This window comes from Vanessa cardui, chromosome 9 (genome assembly GCF_905220365.1).
Source record: "Vanessa cardui chromosome 9, ilVanCard2.1, whole genome shotgun sequence".
NCBI lineage: Eukaryota > Metazoa > Arthropoda > Insecta > Lepidoptera > Nymphalidae > Vanessa > Vanessa cardui.
In genome coordinates this window covers 7,324,966-7,341,583 of record NC_061131.1, presented here as the reverse complement: position 1 = coordinate 7,341,583, position 16,618 = coordinate 7,324,966, and the positions used below count along the sequence as shown (strand labels likewise).

Genomic DNA, 16,618 nt, shown 5'->3' with positions numbered 1-16,618 from the left:
TTTTTCGGTTTGATATTGAAACCTAGTACACATTTCGAAAATGACAAACAGAACGACGGACAACAAATCTTAGAATAGCAATACGAACTTAAAAAAGTGTCCTTTTTTTTTGTTTTATTTATCTTGACTTTGCTTATTTTTATATTTCTTGGTACTTTGAAGATTTTAGTTACATCTTTCTTTTATATTTTGGCTCTTGTATTTTGTTTTTAATGGAAATTATATCGAATAAGACTCGCTCACTAATTATGTGTATGTTGTGTTCTGTAAGTCTCAATAATATGTTCACTTTGTTCAAGTTTCAACTCAATCGGATGAAAAGCGATTTACGAACGTATACGAAACAAATAATGAAGCGATCATTTTCTTAATTAAGTTTGAATATTATATTAACAATTTCTATTCAGTAACATTGCAATGATTTATCCAACAAAATATTTAATATACATACAAAACAACAATATAGACTTGTCGGCTCAAGTTAAACAGTTTAAGAAGCATCTCAACTCACAATAAGCTAACAAAACGTGCCTGGGGAGGCATATGAAAAGAGCCATTTCCTTCTGCGCAGAGATCGAGAACGTGGTGTTGAGCACGTTCGTAGAAGCGATGTATACATGTGGCACGTCACGTGATTCCGATTAACCGCCTACTATTGAAATTGGGTTAGACTGTTTTACTTTACAACACTTACTGTAACTGGAAATTTCACATATGACAAAGTTGTTGAGATAAAAAAGCCTAAGAGAAGAATATTTCTGCCGTCAAGGGCCCCGGCAGGAATATTCAATTTATGGTTGCTCATATAATTTATAATTCGTTAAATAAATTTGACAAAAATTTTATAGGAAAAAAAATGTTATTATTCTTTTTATTATATATATTCTCACTCATCAGATATTCTACCGGCAAACAACAGTACGCATTATTCTTGTGTTCCGGTTTGAAAGGTGAGTGAGCCAGTGTAACTACAGGCACAAGGGACATATCATCTTAGTTCCCAAGGTTAGCGGCGCATTGACGATGTAAGGAATAGTTACTATTTCCTACAGCGTCATTGTCTATGGGTGATGGTGACTTACCATTAGATGGCCCATATGCTCGTCCGCCAACCTATTCCATAAAAAAAAAATAATGTACAGTTACTATTATATGCGCTACACTCGACCGCAACTCTGCAAAAATGGATATTTTAGTTTACGTAGCCGCAGATCTTGAGTCATCAAGAAATTACTTTACAATATTTTTAAAATTTCTGTTCAAAAAAGCCGAGAGAAAGAATCTCGAAAAATTACCAATGCACTCTGCAGAACTGCACAGGCTGTGAGTGTCTGAAACCACAATCACGAGAATTTAATTTAATTTACTTTAGGAAATAAGAACGGCAGAACTAACTTTGAAGCGAGTTTGAAAAAATTAGAATTGTACGATTTAATCGGAAAAATAATCATAAGTTAAAAAAACATACCATACGACTAAGTAAATAGTATTATCGCACCTGACAGGATTGGATTAATCAATTGATAACATACGTTGTCAGTCGTAATGTTGATCAAAATTATATTTTATTAATTCACATTTAAAACGAAACCTTCATATAAAAGTAATAAAATAAAATAAAAAGTGATTTTTGGCGTAATGCAAGTCGGCGCGTTGATAAAATAGAAGACGAATATTGAATTACTTTGATTTAAGTGATGTTTCGTTCTACTCTTTTTGATTGTTCCAATAAAATATTTTATTCATATAAAAACATATATTTTTTTTTATCATTATTAAGGTTACAGTAAACCAAATTCAGAGTCGTACTGCTTCCTTAAAATATGTTTATTGTATATAAGGTGGTAAACCTTGGTAATAAATTTGATATATGCAGTGCTCATCTGTGAGGTTTCGATTGTAAGTTAAATTACATGTTGTATTTAAAAATATATATTACTATAGCTTTATATGCAGCCGGTAATGTGGTTACTGAAAATACCGACTTACAATACACTTTCATTGTAGCGATTGGAAAAAGGTTGGAGTGAGCCTTCGTGGACGGACTTATTAAAATAGATGGCATGACAAACACCATTAAAGAAGGGGTTCTTTCATACTTATCTATTTAATCATTGTCATTGATAAATTCAATAGCTTTTATATTAATTAAATATCGAAATGAAAATCGCGAAAATTAAATAAATTAATGTTTTTTTTTATTATAGCAAGTAGCTGTCATTTGCTATAGACGCTACCCCTTTTATCTTTTACTTATTTCCGTCGTTTGTTTGTTAACAAACTTGGTATTATTAAAATCACCTAAAACGTTTACCTGTCAATTGGTTTCCTATTGCTAGATATTAATCAATCTTGTACATTAAACGTTTGTTTTGGTTAGTGTCAAGAAATATCTTAACATACTTTTATATCGAATGTACATATATTGATGGTATGATGTATGATGTGCTAGTCGAATTAGTTATACGCGCGCAAAATTTATAAAATTTTACCTATGACAAATAATCGAAGGGTAGCCTAATTGATATCCTATGACTTCCCCGGGGCTTAAATTATCTTCGTACCAAAATTTCATCAAAATCGGTTCAGTGATTTAATAGTGAAGAGGTGACCACATTTATAATATATTAGTTTCCACATTTATAATGTATTAGTTTTTCAAATAGAAAAAAGTTAAGTTTATTAAAAATGTGACATAGGTATTCAATTTATCTTTCACAAAATAACTGTTTTCGAAAGTGAAAAGTTACCTTCTTTTACGGAGTTTTGTATAAAGCGGCAAGTTTTCTTAACAATTTCTCACTTGCATACTCGTATATCACTGACAAAACCAAGTCACACTTTCTGTAAGGCATTTTGTTACCTATGTGTTGACACACTTCAAACAAATGTGTTTACGTTATAATTTACATAAATGATGAATTAAGAATAAACGCAAATGTATTTGCTCATACAATTTTCCTCTTTCAGCTTGAATTACAAAAAAATATAATTTAACGTATGCTTACATTATAAAATAATTTTCTAGGCAGATTGAAAAAAGCTTGATAGTAATATTGAACATACCTTATCAAAGTCATTTACAGTATAAATAAACGATTTTTTTATATATATTATATTTATTTGAATATTTCTATTGAATTTAAGAAAATAGTTATTGTTGTAACCTAAGTTACTCCTTATTAAATTAGCGTTCTGCCAGTGAAACTCCCGTCAAAATCGGCCCAGCCTTTCCAGGGATTAGCCGGAACAAACAGACAGACAGACATGAATTGCAAAAAATACATTTTTGGAATATGTATGAGTATAGATGAATTTAGTATATTACGTATGTATATGATTTTAGTATAATGCGGTTATTTTAATTTTATAAACAGTCACTCCAATTTTATTATATGTTATAGACAAGTTTTATTGATAATAATTATTTCTGATTTTCACTACCAGTTAATTCGTTTAAGCGAACTTGACATATTATGGGATTCCAATATTTGGGCTCTTTCATCCTTTCTGCTCGTTATGTTAAGTATATTACTCGTAGGTTAATTTAGGCTGTTAGCTCACACTATACCGAACATTATTTATATAATTAATCTGATTAATAGCTATATCTGTTAATGAGGGTACGTTGCGTTGCTCATTTGTAATTATCAATGTCTCTTATAAATAAGTTTAGTTTTACATATCTACAAGAAAATCTTTAAATTATTTATTTAAAGATTTTCCAAAAACTATTATCATTAACAAGACATATCATTTGTTTTCTAACATAAATATTAATTGTATTGGAGTAGCTAATATTGCAGGATTTCATGACCTTATATTATATGGCGCATGTTAAAATGTTTTCATTTTTTGTAGATATTTTGGGGTTATCTCGAGAGATTCGTAATTACATTTGTTTGTGTTTCTGTTGTTTTCGGCTGTGTTCACTTCAAAAGCGATCAGATAATCAATTTTCTCTCTGACAACTTTGCCATTTTATAGTATATCTCGAAAATATAGGGTATAACTAGGGTATAACTGTAAAGTAAAATAGTATGATATTCCACATCGATCGCTAGAGGGGTGAATCAGTAAAAAAATATTATATTTAATTACAGTATAATATATGATGACTGAACAAAGTTTTGAAACACACTTGGTTAGACTAGCCTGCTCAATGCCACTGTGAGTATACAAATCAATTTCACTCGATTAAACTAAAGGCCCATATACACTCGCACGCTGGATTGCCAACACATTAATTCAGTTTACAAGTTTACCTATATACGCCTGTATCATACGAGTCAATTATCTATTCATATATAACATTATAATAATAAAAACTAATAACATAATTGATTAAAAATTAACAAACAATCAACAGCTAATTTTTATCCAGTGTTGGGCTAAGATAATCAAATGTATGCGCGGTGCACGCACGGTGCCCGTAAGCACTTAGATCTTTCCCTTCCAAATCTAGAAAACCACGCCCGCTATCTTTTTGAAAACAATAATAACTTAAATTTACAAATTGCTGATTTACGTATTACTTATAGAGAGGACAGTACTATAATAAATTGATATAGTCAAATCATATGAGATTACATTAATAAAATAGTTAGAAAGCTTTAGTTTTATCTACTATATCGAGGATTACGTTCAAGTAAATGAAATAAAAATATATGAGGTTGTAAAAAATTCTTTTTTATTATCGATGTGATTTTTTATATGAATGAGATTAGTTTTTTTTTTTATAATAAAGGTGGCATACGTGCAGGAGACTTACCCGGAAGGTGACCAGCGTCCATGGACATCTGCAATGCCGGGGAACTTGCAGGTTCGTTTTCAGCCATTGAATTAAGAATAAAAATCATGGTCCTTTTTATTAAAATTCTTGAATGAATCAATGTCAAATTAAACAATATAAATCGAGTATATTGTCTCATTTGTAATTAGAAGCAATTATCACTGAAGTTATTCTTAGAATACGCAAGCATCGGCAATATTCGTTCGTGCGGCACAGATACAGCACTAACACGAATGTAAAGACGGCCTTAAATTAAGGAAATCTTATTACAAAATTCCGACGTGTGTCGCTGCCTAAAAGCCGGTACGAGGGATCCGTGTCGGGACTAATGAACGTGCTCAAAATTTATAACGCCTTTCACCTTTTAGTTACTTTAAGAAATAAATTAAACCTCAAACGCATTTACTGCTAGTCGCCATTATATGAAATTTATAAGATTTAAACATTATTTAGAAAAAAAATACATAAAACAAAACGACTCAAAAATCTTTCCTGGATATAGCAAAATCGTCCTCAAGAGTTTTGAACACATATAATACGTGTTCGACCCTAACTAACGCAATCACGGTTATATACGTATTTATATAAAATGTGATAAGCGCAAAACACGTAAGTCATTACCTTTGCCCGTTCATCCGGTCAGAGTTTTATTGTTCCTAGCGTACACGATTAACAGGACAACGAAAATTATATCCTGTTTTCAAAAGAATCCCCTCTTTGAAGACGAGAACGCCGATAGAAAGTTAATCATTATTTTGTAGCGATTTTTGAAACTTAATTCAGATTAGGGATACGTCACTGAACATTTTATTTGGCACGACGATCCTTATAATTTAATGTTGCAAGCTAAACGATAAACATACAAGAGCCTCAAGTTGCCTCAAGCCTGAGTTCGGTATGATATGAAAAGGTACTCTAATCTGAAGAACCGCTTAACCTTGTTTAGTATGCCAAGCTATTTGGCGGCAACCGGCATACGCTAGACTTATGAAGGCTGACTTGATGTTCGAAAAAAAATCAAAAGCTCAATTTTATCAATAATAGTCACAGATTGTTGGAGTCGATAGCTCAACACAAACAGAAAGGTGGAGGCAAGGTCAATTTAATGTTACAGCTACCTATAAAAATTGAAATAAATAACATTTTTTTAATATATATATAATAAATTCATAAACTTTTTTCTTCCTCCTAGACAAGTTGTTAAATAAAAATAAAGTTAGTAAAAAGCGACAACAACAATTAAACTCTCACGACGCGTGACTTCTCTGCACGGCGACTACTAAAACAATTTTCGCGTTGAAGCATAATCGTAGTAATATGAAGTAACAATATATGCAAGTATGGTGTTTTTCTTTTTGTTTTTTGAGTCGAGATGGCCCAGTGGTTAGAACGCGTGCATCTTAACTGATGATTGCGGGTTCAAACCCAGGCAAGCACCGCTGTTTCATGTGCTTAATTTGTCTTTATAATTCATCTCGTGCTCGGCGGTGAACGAAAATTCTGCCACATGTGCATTCCACCAACCCGCATTGGAACAGCGTGGTGGAATATGTTCCAAACCTTCTCCTCAAAGGGAGAGGAGGCCTTTAGCCCAGCAGTGGGAATTTACAGGCTGTTGTTTTATGGTGTTTTTCAATTTAATTTTACAGCATTTGTGAGTTAAATCAAGTAAGTTAAATTCTTCTGCATATCAATACAGTGGTTCGATTATAAAGTTAGCATATTAGATGGATATCATATCATATTCAGAGGCAACGGTTAAGCCTCTGTGACGTTATTGGTCAGATACTTCACCCGCGATTTGTCGTATTATGCTTGATTGCACCAACCAATACATTGTGGTGTTGTGCTTAAAGTAAACGCATACAAGCAACACACGGGAAACAGCACGTCTGCCGTGCCATGCGAAATATTTCATAATAATTTATACGTAACTACATTATTCGACGTGGTCGCCGCGTCGTAGCCGCGCGTACATGTACTAAAGGTTAGGATTAATCGGCTTACCGTAGCCTTTCGTGCTACGTATGTTCGTACCACTAGTGCGATAGCAGGACATAACTCTCTATACGAAATTTCGGTTCAGTTTCTGTTTCAATTAACAATACCTCATGTTTTTTCTATTTTATTATTTTCTGTAATGTCTTTTTAGTGCAATAAAGAATATACCTACCTACTGTAGTTTTAAGACTACCAAGTTACATAATGTTATAAAATATTAGTACAACTCATATATCGTCGAATGTTTTTTTTTTACAAACAAATTCACACATTGACGAATAATTACAAATTAAAAGTTTATTTTATTGCTCAAGTATCAGGCCTTTAAACAACTACAACTATATTATGGAATTGAAAAATGAAATATACAAATACTTTGATGGCTCTGACATTCCCAGAAGCTGGAACTTATGTGAGTTCCGGGTGAATTGTAATGTTAATGATGGTCCTTATCCGATGCTGAAGAATCGTCGGTTAGGAGATTCTCACCCGCGAATACTCGGTATTAGGTCCGTAGACCCTTCACGGTTTACGGCCCAGGAACGCTGCAATAAATTGGCTCTTGAATTTGTACCTAGCAATTACTTAGGAACTCGTGGATAAGAATTTCATTGAAGGAAAAACTGGATAATAATTCTATAATTGTTCTATATTCTAATTATGTTGAAAAAGTTAAAAAAAATTTAAGTAACAGCCTGTAAACCACTGCTGGGATAAGGCCTCCTCTTCCATTAAGGAGATGGTTTGGAACATATTCCACCGCGCTGTTCCAATGCGGGTTGGTGGAATGGACATGTGTCAGAATTTCATTCAATTTTAAATTAGACACATGCAGATTTCCTCACGATGTTTTCCTTTAACGCCGAGCACGATATGAATTATAAACACAAGTTAAGCACATATATATAGTGGTGCTTGCCTGGGTATGAACCCACAATCATCGGTTAAGATGCGCGCGTTCTTACCAATGGGCCATCTCAGCTCTTATGTTGAAAATCAATGTAATTTTAATGAAAATGTCATATTTGAATTGAATTATCGTTGTTTTGTACATATGCTAGGTTCACGATCATTGTTACATTTTGTAATTGAATAACAAAAGTGCATACGTACATAATTATGTACATTATTAAATAGTTCAGCATAAAAGCTTATTATTCATTGTATGTTAAGCTGTCCACTTGCCAGTTCATCTACTTACATGGAATGATATTCTATCATTGTTGTCATTAATTAAATTAAGTTCAGAACTGTATTACTTTAAAATCATAAGCATTTACCGCAGTACTGATAATATTTCAAAAAACGTTTTGCTCTCAAATGTGAATGTCAGAATATAACACACATACCTACCTACTAGCATGTATATGTATACATTTTTTTATTATTTGATTACTTCTATTTTTTTATGTATTTAGATAGATTGTCGCACTGCAAAAGAATTAAAACGAACAAGTCAACTTCATTATCTTGGTGTGCGTGACAGCTACGCTGGACACTCGCCAAACGCCATATTATTTTACTAGTGTGCGTGTACATACTGACCAGCTGTTGACCACTTCAATGCGTATACAAAGTCTAGCCAGACATATAAATAATTAAAGCCTTTTTTGAAATTCTATGTATGGTCAACGACGGTCTCAATAATTGTACTGAATATTTGAATTTGAAATTGCAAATCAATGTGTGGTTATGTTAGCCCAAAGCATAAAGACAAAAGAAATAAATGCTCAATCAAGATAATGCTTCCATTGAATGCCGTATCACGCTTCAGGATCATAATAAGTCTATGAAAAAAGTTTAGTTGAAAAAAAGAGGTTTAGTAACAGAAAATAATTATGTTACGTGGTTATTTTAAATATTGACATATATTTTAAAGAATGATTTATTAAATTGTTTTAAAAATATCATCCGGGCTTTTAAAATCATATCTGGTTATTATCCTATGAAGATTTAAGCAAGAGAGCTGATACCTTACTGACATATTTCGGATACGTCAGCTATTCTTAAGAGAAACTAGCCAACTTCGCGGAACAAATGTGTCCTTAAAAGAAGTGCACTCTCTATTTCCTCGTTTCTTATAATTTCATTTTGTATTTTAAAACTCATAGAAAGAACTCAGTGAAAAAGTTTCTCCGAAGGCTCATACCATTATTTTTATAAGTTACTTTTACTTTTAGAAAAATTGGACGTAGTATTATAATACTATCATATGATATATCATATTATAAAATTGGGATGTCTGTTTGTGATAATAAAATAATCGTTTTTAACTAAATGCATATGCATATTTTAAAATTTTTTGTCTGTCTATATGTTTGTTCCGGCTAATCTCTTGACCAATTTTACGAGACTTTCACTGGCAGATAGCCGATATAATAAGGAGTAACCTAGCTTGTAGTACTAATAACTTTTTTGTTAAATTCAAACACGCACGATGTCGCAGGCATATATATAAGCTTAGTTTATGGGTAGGTGTTCCGATTACATGAGGATAATAATGCATAGCTAGCAGAATCGTGGCATGACCGCCCAGCAGCACCTAGTATTATTATATGTAAATGAAACGTTCCTGCCCGCGGCCAGTCGACACTATCGGCCCGGTCCTTGACGCCAACACTGTATCAAATTACATTCATGCATTTCAATCCCAATGGCAAATATTACCGAACAGTTTGCCAGCTTAAGACTATCACCACAGACGTCGTAGAATCTATTCTTGCACTTTTTGACGAGAAGAATAATTGGTATTGAGTTTTCTTTTTAAATATTTAACCGTTACGACCAGCTAGCTACCTATTAGATAAGGGCCGAGCTATTTTGTAATATTTATTCTAATAAAAAATGGGATGATCAAAAATGAGCATCTCAATACGACTTATAGTTTTCGAGAAATTCGTGGACAAATACAAACATCCACTCACAAAATTAGGCACATGTGTTTAGAAGCCTAAATGGATCATCATACTAATATATTATTTAATTCTAACAATGTTACATACATACATGTCGATCTGATAACCTCCATATTTTAAAAGTCGGTTAAAACTGAAGGAAAGTAACAGGCAAGACTAAAAAACACCTTTGTGATATAATCATGATAATGACGAAAATGACATTCATATTTCTCATAAAATCGGAGGTACATTAAATTCATCAAATACAATCAAATCATACTATTTAATTAAATTGCTGTTTTAACTGAAGCGTATCGAAGAATTCAAATAAACATTGGTTACGAGACGAAATTTCGAGTGAATTGTTCGGGGCTAAATGGGTAGATATTTAATCTTTGACAGTGCTCATACTATATATATAAAAATCAAACGACAAAAATTTCCACTTTCTTTTCTGTTCGTCAGAAATTTTTTATTTTTATTTTAACAAAAATGAAAATGAAAAAAAATTATTTTAAAACATGTGACTACATTTTTTGATTTTTTTTAAATACGTTTTTATAATCTCTTGCATAGAGTATAACATTATAACAGAACATTAGACTATGTTATTTTCAATTCAATTTGAACCGATATTATGTTTAAATGAAAATCAATTACTTTAAAAGTATTATCGGATGATTCAAATTATTGATTATTCCATTTTAGTCGGTCGACTTCTATGATTGTAGGTTAACTGTATTTAGTGATACAAATTTTAGACTTGCACCTGTCTATTTTTAAGGCTCCATATAATACTGAATAGATTTTAAGTTTAAGCTTCAGTTAAGAAATCCTTGTTAGTAAGAAATATTGATATTGAACCATTTTGTCGTAAAAGATACAAAACTATAGATATCTTTTTCATTCAGATACTTATAATAAACTGAAACTGCATCTGATAAATTAAGCTGAAAAACTATAAGCTTGTATTTAAATAAAATAATATATTATATTTAAATCTATATAAGATTTACTAGGATATATAATTATTAGTCAAATAAAGATGTATTTTTTTCTTAATTCTATATTTTTTTAAATATCAACAATATACTGAAACAAAAAGCGGTTAAATACTAAAATATAAATATAACTAAAACAATTAAGACACACAAAAATAAATACGTATACAACTCGCACCAGGCACTTAAATAATAAATATTCACTTGTAATAATCAAAAATGTATTACTCTTTTCCTACAACATATCAAAAATAACGTTGTTTACTTCGCAGAGAAGTTCAACTTCCCTAAGAAATGTTTGATATGTTATAACATTACCATACATACGCTTCGGGTGCATACTTGTTTACTTTTCTACAGGAACTTTAACCGCTTAACTTTAACTACTTAAATAAATCTGAATGAGTGAAAACATTGTGATCGTCATGAAAATACCATGACTGAAAGTTTGTTCCGCTCCAGATATCATTCGTATCCATGTAGTATAGTTAGAAACTCTTGTGTAAATTTCGGGATAGCTTGAAAGTTCGCAATTATGTCCTACAGATAGCACTCCAGTGAATACGCCATTGCACACCAAGGTGTTGCCATCATCACCCTGTGAATAAATCACGGTATGAGAATATTATTTAAAAATAAATACAATTTTATTTTAGACCGCTGAAGTGTATGATTGAGAAAGCCATTTCCTAATATTAGATTTAAATTAAGATGGTTATTTTTATTATTAAAGTTATTGATTTCGGGATATTTACCATGTTTTTTATGTTTGTTCGGTGGAGCTCGATATTTCGATATTATCTACGAATGTCTTGTTCATTCAATAATTTTCTAATATTATTCTATATTTAAATTTCGAATTTAATGTTGCTAAAATTTATTATTATTTATTTTATTTTATTTTTATATCCACTTTGAGTTGTTATAGACATGTACTGCCGCAGATACTATTTATTTATATATATATATATATATATATATAGGTTCTTTATGAATAATATAAAAAAATCGTTATTCCAAAAGATGTTTTTTTCCCATTTTTTTCATTCCCATTTTATAATTCACATCTCGTATATCATGATAATTGAACCTGACCAAGTCGGTTATAGCATACAAATACAAATCGAGTAAATTTACCCTTCCATGACTGCAAGCAAGAATGAAAAAACAAATGAAAGATATTGAGAGAAAATTGTATCGAAAAGAATAGGGAAACGAAGCAAATAAAATGAACTGAATTTTGTACGAAAAAATATCCGTTCGTTTTTGTCTTAGAACTACGATATTCTGATTGAGATGAATAAATCCAAAATATTGTAACATATAATAAAAATAATGAATACTTACGAAGCAGTTTGACGATAGGAGGTCATAAGACGCAGCGCAAATCATACTAGGCAGAATGTTTAACTTGTTCTCAATACTATTGAAGATCGCAGTACATAGATCTTGTTTGTATACGTATTTAGTTGAGTATCTTTGTTGCGTGCTGGCTAGATTCTAAAATAAGATAATTTTGTATATATTAATCACGTATAATTATGGTAGTTGTAAAACAATATGGTTAAAATCATAAGATATTTTTATATTGAGATCAAATAAAATTTAACAAAAACTAACCGGCGTTGTTCTGTTATATGCACCCCATCCAGCGACATCACATAAAGTGAAGTCAGCAGGTGCGAAGTTTGTAGCCGGTAATGCTATTGGTTTTACTATTGCTGAATTAAATGGCACCGATAGCTGGAAAAAAGATATTTAGACCAAACTTGACGAGGAATATGAAAATTTTCAACAGTACAATTAGACGACCAAAAAGGGCTATTTAGATATTGACTATAACGATCATTAAATGTATTCTATACAGGTGTCATAATGGCGTATCATTGTAAGTTGGTTGTGGACTTTTTACGAGTGAGATACTAAGTGAGTTCTTAGATAATCGAACTAATATTCCGCGAGGAATGACTTAGTATTTCACTCGTAATATGTTGAAACTGATTTACAATACCTTCTCAATTTGATGCGTATGGATGTCTTTAGAATATTGTATATATTATATATTTAATTTTACTTTCATCTAAATAGATAATTATCTATGTTTATAAATTACTCAAATCAAACCTTGGTACAAAGTATGAAATATGAAAAATTATTATCATTTTTGTATGATGAAAGTTAAAATCAATGCTATGACACTTTTAACAGTTTCAGATTACTAAATGTAAGTCAAATATTAGCTCTTCTTATCAGCAAAGATTGTAATTACTAAAACAATTTGTGACATTTTTATGTTTAATTTTATCACCGCTTATCGATTATCACGCCTATTTACGACAAATCATTTTACAAGATAAAAGACGACCTTACGCAAAATCTGACTGCTATTTATATTATCAAAGAAATTGCATTTACTATTAATTGTCTACTCCTTGGTCTAAAAGAGTTTTACGAGTGAATAACAAGAACAGATATTTATTAGAAAATATTAGATTGAATGTCATTTACTCTTTGAGTAACTCAAGAAAAGTTGTCCCCTTTTTAGATGAAGTTTTGGAAAACATGTGAAAAATCTAAATTTTATATCGCAACCTTTGGGATGAGACATAAGTATTATTTCTTCTAGGCCATTTCACCAACATTTGTAATGCTAACAATTATGCCGAACACAAATTCCAAATTAAGCCAAACAATTATCATTTATATTTTGGAAAATATAGGTATGTGTGGTAAAGTATAGTTAGTCTATATAGTTGTCATTCCGGTCATGCCAGCCTCTCATGAGTGAATCAACAGTATCCACAGGCAAAATCTTTGCTTCCATAGTCCAATAGCATGTAAAATAGTTCAATGGCAAAAACCTGCTTTTCGAGAACAGGATTGTAATAGTTGGAATGTAGACTGATACTAATTCCAAACCTAATAAGCGGCTGCCAAAATATCCACAAGATTAGTATTATTATAAAATAAAATAATTTTATTTCAGTATACATACTATAATTACAGCAATGTTATTAGCATATGCTGGAGGTCCTGTGTATTGCGGGTGGATTACATAGTCTGCAATTGTCCCTATCCGATCTGGCGTATCGTTTGTAAGGAGTGTCGCACCAGCGAATACTCGGTATTGGGTAGGGTTTATAGGGACAGGAACGCTGCAACAAGAACACCTTTGAATTTGTATTTTGAACAAAAGTGGATGAAGTTTAGATATGTGAATACACATAGTATGTTCGTTGATATTCCAGTATTGGAAAGGTATTGTTTTTACAATGGCAACAGAAAATAATTAAAAACAAATGACAACTAATTTTGATTCATGGAATGATGGTTTTGATAACTCGCTTATTAAATTGTGGAATTTCCTGTTTTTCAAATTCTATAGTTCTATTATTAACTAAATTATTTATAATATAATTATTTTATTTTCAAATATGCATAATTTTAAAAAAATGTTGATATCTCTTTTTTCCATAAATGACATTATACATACAATAACATTATATAAGTAACATCATATACATATGTACATATATCGAAAATATCGAATGAGATTGATATCTTTGTCATGTCTATATTAAGATAAAATTTTGTTTAGGATAATGATGAACCAAATGCACTTACTTTTGTGTGAAGTCATAAAGACAGACAGCTGTTGTTACAACATGTGTTAATGAAATAAGTGCACCACTACACTTATGTCCTCTTGTTTCCGTCAACTGAGGAGGTCCCATCATTTGTATGGAGACCTGGAATATTAAAAAGTTTACAATTGTAATTTTTTCACCTTTCTCCGTTATCTACGTGTATTTTTTATAAATAATGCATTTATATATTTATGATAAGTAAGAGAGGTTATTTTTGATACAAATCCTGTTATAGTAACAACTACAGTAAAAAAAAATTGTCATAAAAATGTAATTATTTACCGCATACGGAAATTGACCTTCATATGCAAGTGATCCTTCCAATATTCTGTTGTTTCGATCCTGCACTGTACCAGCATCTGTCAATTATAAAACAAATATTAACCATTTACAAATTTATGCTTGAATGGATCATATTCTTAGTTTGATTTGGTCCGATAAACTGATCAACTTTTTATAATATATATTAATAAAATTGTCAAATTCGTATTAAAGCGTGCTTCATTAGTTATTGTACTAAAAATAGTTGTATTTATTAAATGCAAATTGTTTGTAATCGACCATAGTGAAACCAACGTTGGAAGTGTTTAAAGTATCCAAGGCAAAAGTATTGAAAGTTTATTTAAATTTTTCTTGTATTCTGTTAGAAGTTTAAGAAGCATTCAATAATTAATATAATATAATAATAAGTAATCAATAACATACATAATACTATATGTCTGTCAGTAAATTATCTGTTATCAGATAATCTTCTAATTCCCTTACTTTAATCATATTATATTATTTACATTAAAAAAGTGTTATTGTTATCAAATTCCTTTAATTTATTTCGCTTCTACGTAATATGACAGGACGTCTTTCTTTAAGTACGTACACTAAATAACATAGTTATTCAGATTTGTTTATACGTAAAAAAAACTACTTTTTGAGCACAGTCAGTTGCCTTTATATATTGGGTTTTAGTGGACGCCGAAAAATATTTTATCTAAGCTACTTAAATCACCTGATTCATGAAGTCTGCATTTAATATTTAAGATTTTTGCCATACGAACACAATAATTAATTAGGTAAACATTTATAACATCCAATTAAATCGGAACTAGTTTTACACGTGTTATATAAATAAAGAAATTAATAAAAATGTCGCCTTACATTCACCACTAAATGTTTATCAATAAATCAATCAACTATAGGCAACCTTGACTGTTAAATATCTGAAGATAAAAATAATTAAAGATATCTAAACCGTGGACTACGTCAATTACATTTGATAAATCTAAAATGCAACGAGCGCATTCATTTGAAAAACACTAAATATTTGTAATTTATGTTTTGTAATGTATAAAAATGAATATGTATTACGCTTTTTAAAAATCGACTGTACAGTAAAATATTTACAGCAATTCACAAGCAAAGGTTTAATTAAATTTTCATTTGATATTTATTATGTAGCGATACTCGTAAAAAATATTTTTAAAGTAATCTTAGTTTAATACTTTTAAATTAAATACTTCTATTCACTTGGGAGAAATTTCTAAAAATAATAAAATTCACTCATAAATAGGATTAAAAATAATAAACTCAATAGGCCACACTTACGACTAAGTGACAATCCAGCTAACACAAAATACAGTATAAAATGTTTAGCCATTTTTCTTATATAAAATTTCTGTATAGGAAAAAACAAGTATCACAATGAATATCAATCAACACTGCGTTTTATAACTAAGCTTAAAATATTTCGTTTTTATATTTGCCTTCTATCTTATAAAATTATCTTATCACGTACGATATCACCTTTTTAATTCAAACTGTGTCATAAATGAAATTATTAATTTATAGTGTTTTCTTTGCTCAATTAACAGTCTCGTAGGAATTCCAAGTTATGTACAAAAAACATATTTTTTAATAAATAAATAAATACATATTTATTTGTCTTTATGTATAATGTGTATTTTGAATTCTATTATAAATATTCTTAAATTGTTTAAATTTAATTCTTACTTTATGATTTAAGAGTCACCTAGCCCGAAAATAATTTGCTTAATTTTTATGGTATAAGTGTATAATTAGAAAATTTTGAAAAATATAAATTACTAAGGACCTCAATTCGATTAGATTAATTACGGTGCTTTTTTTTAACCCCCATATGCATTATCCAAAAGTAAACCGTTTTAGATTTACCACGTATTTTAGCTTTTTTCAAAATTTGTCAAAAATGCAACTTCAAAAATGTATTGAGGAAAAATTGTCCATAAAAATCTATTTTTTTCTTCTGAT

At 30.4% G+C, this 16,618-nt stretch overlaps 1 protein-coding gene across 1 annotated transcript; it reads right to left on the bottom strand.

Moving 5' to 3' along the window:
• Positions 1 to 10,854: 10,854 nt before the first annotated feature.
• LOC124532321 (trypsin 3A1-like) lies at positions 10,855 to 16,062 on the bottom strand. Its single transcript, XM_047107177.1, has 7 exons — positions 15,938 to 16,062; positions 14,621 to 14,697; positions 14,316 to 14,440; positions 13,687 to 13,846; positions 12,312 to 12,434; positions 12,039 to 12,191; positions 10,855 to 11,289 (listed from the first exon to the last, which is right to left on the bottom strand). The coding sequence occupies exons 1-7, from the start codon at positions 15,987 to 15,989 to the stop codon at positions 11,071 to 11,073; spliced, it is 909 nt and encodes a 302-aa protein (XP_046963133.1). The 5' UTR covers positions 15,990 to 16,062; the 3' UTR covers positions 10,855 to 11,070.
• Between the last annotated feature and the right edge of the window lie 556 nt (positions 16,063 to 16,618).

Excerpts from the sequence above, each read along its gene's own strand:
- LOC124532321 (XM_047107177.1), bottom strand. The coding sequence starts at position 15,989 with ATGGCTAAACATTTTATACTGTATTTTGTGTTAGCTGGATTGTCACTT. Across the intron at positions 13,847-14,315 it reads CTTTATGACTTCACACAAAA|CGTTCCTGTCCCTATAAACC; the intron begins GTAAGTGCATTT and ends TTCTTGTTGCAG. Across the intron at positions 11,290-12,038 it reads TCCTATCGTCAAACTGCTTC|GGTGATGATGGCAACACCTT; the intron begins GTAAGTATTCAT and ends ATTTATTCACAG.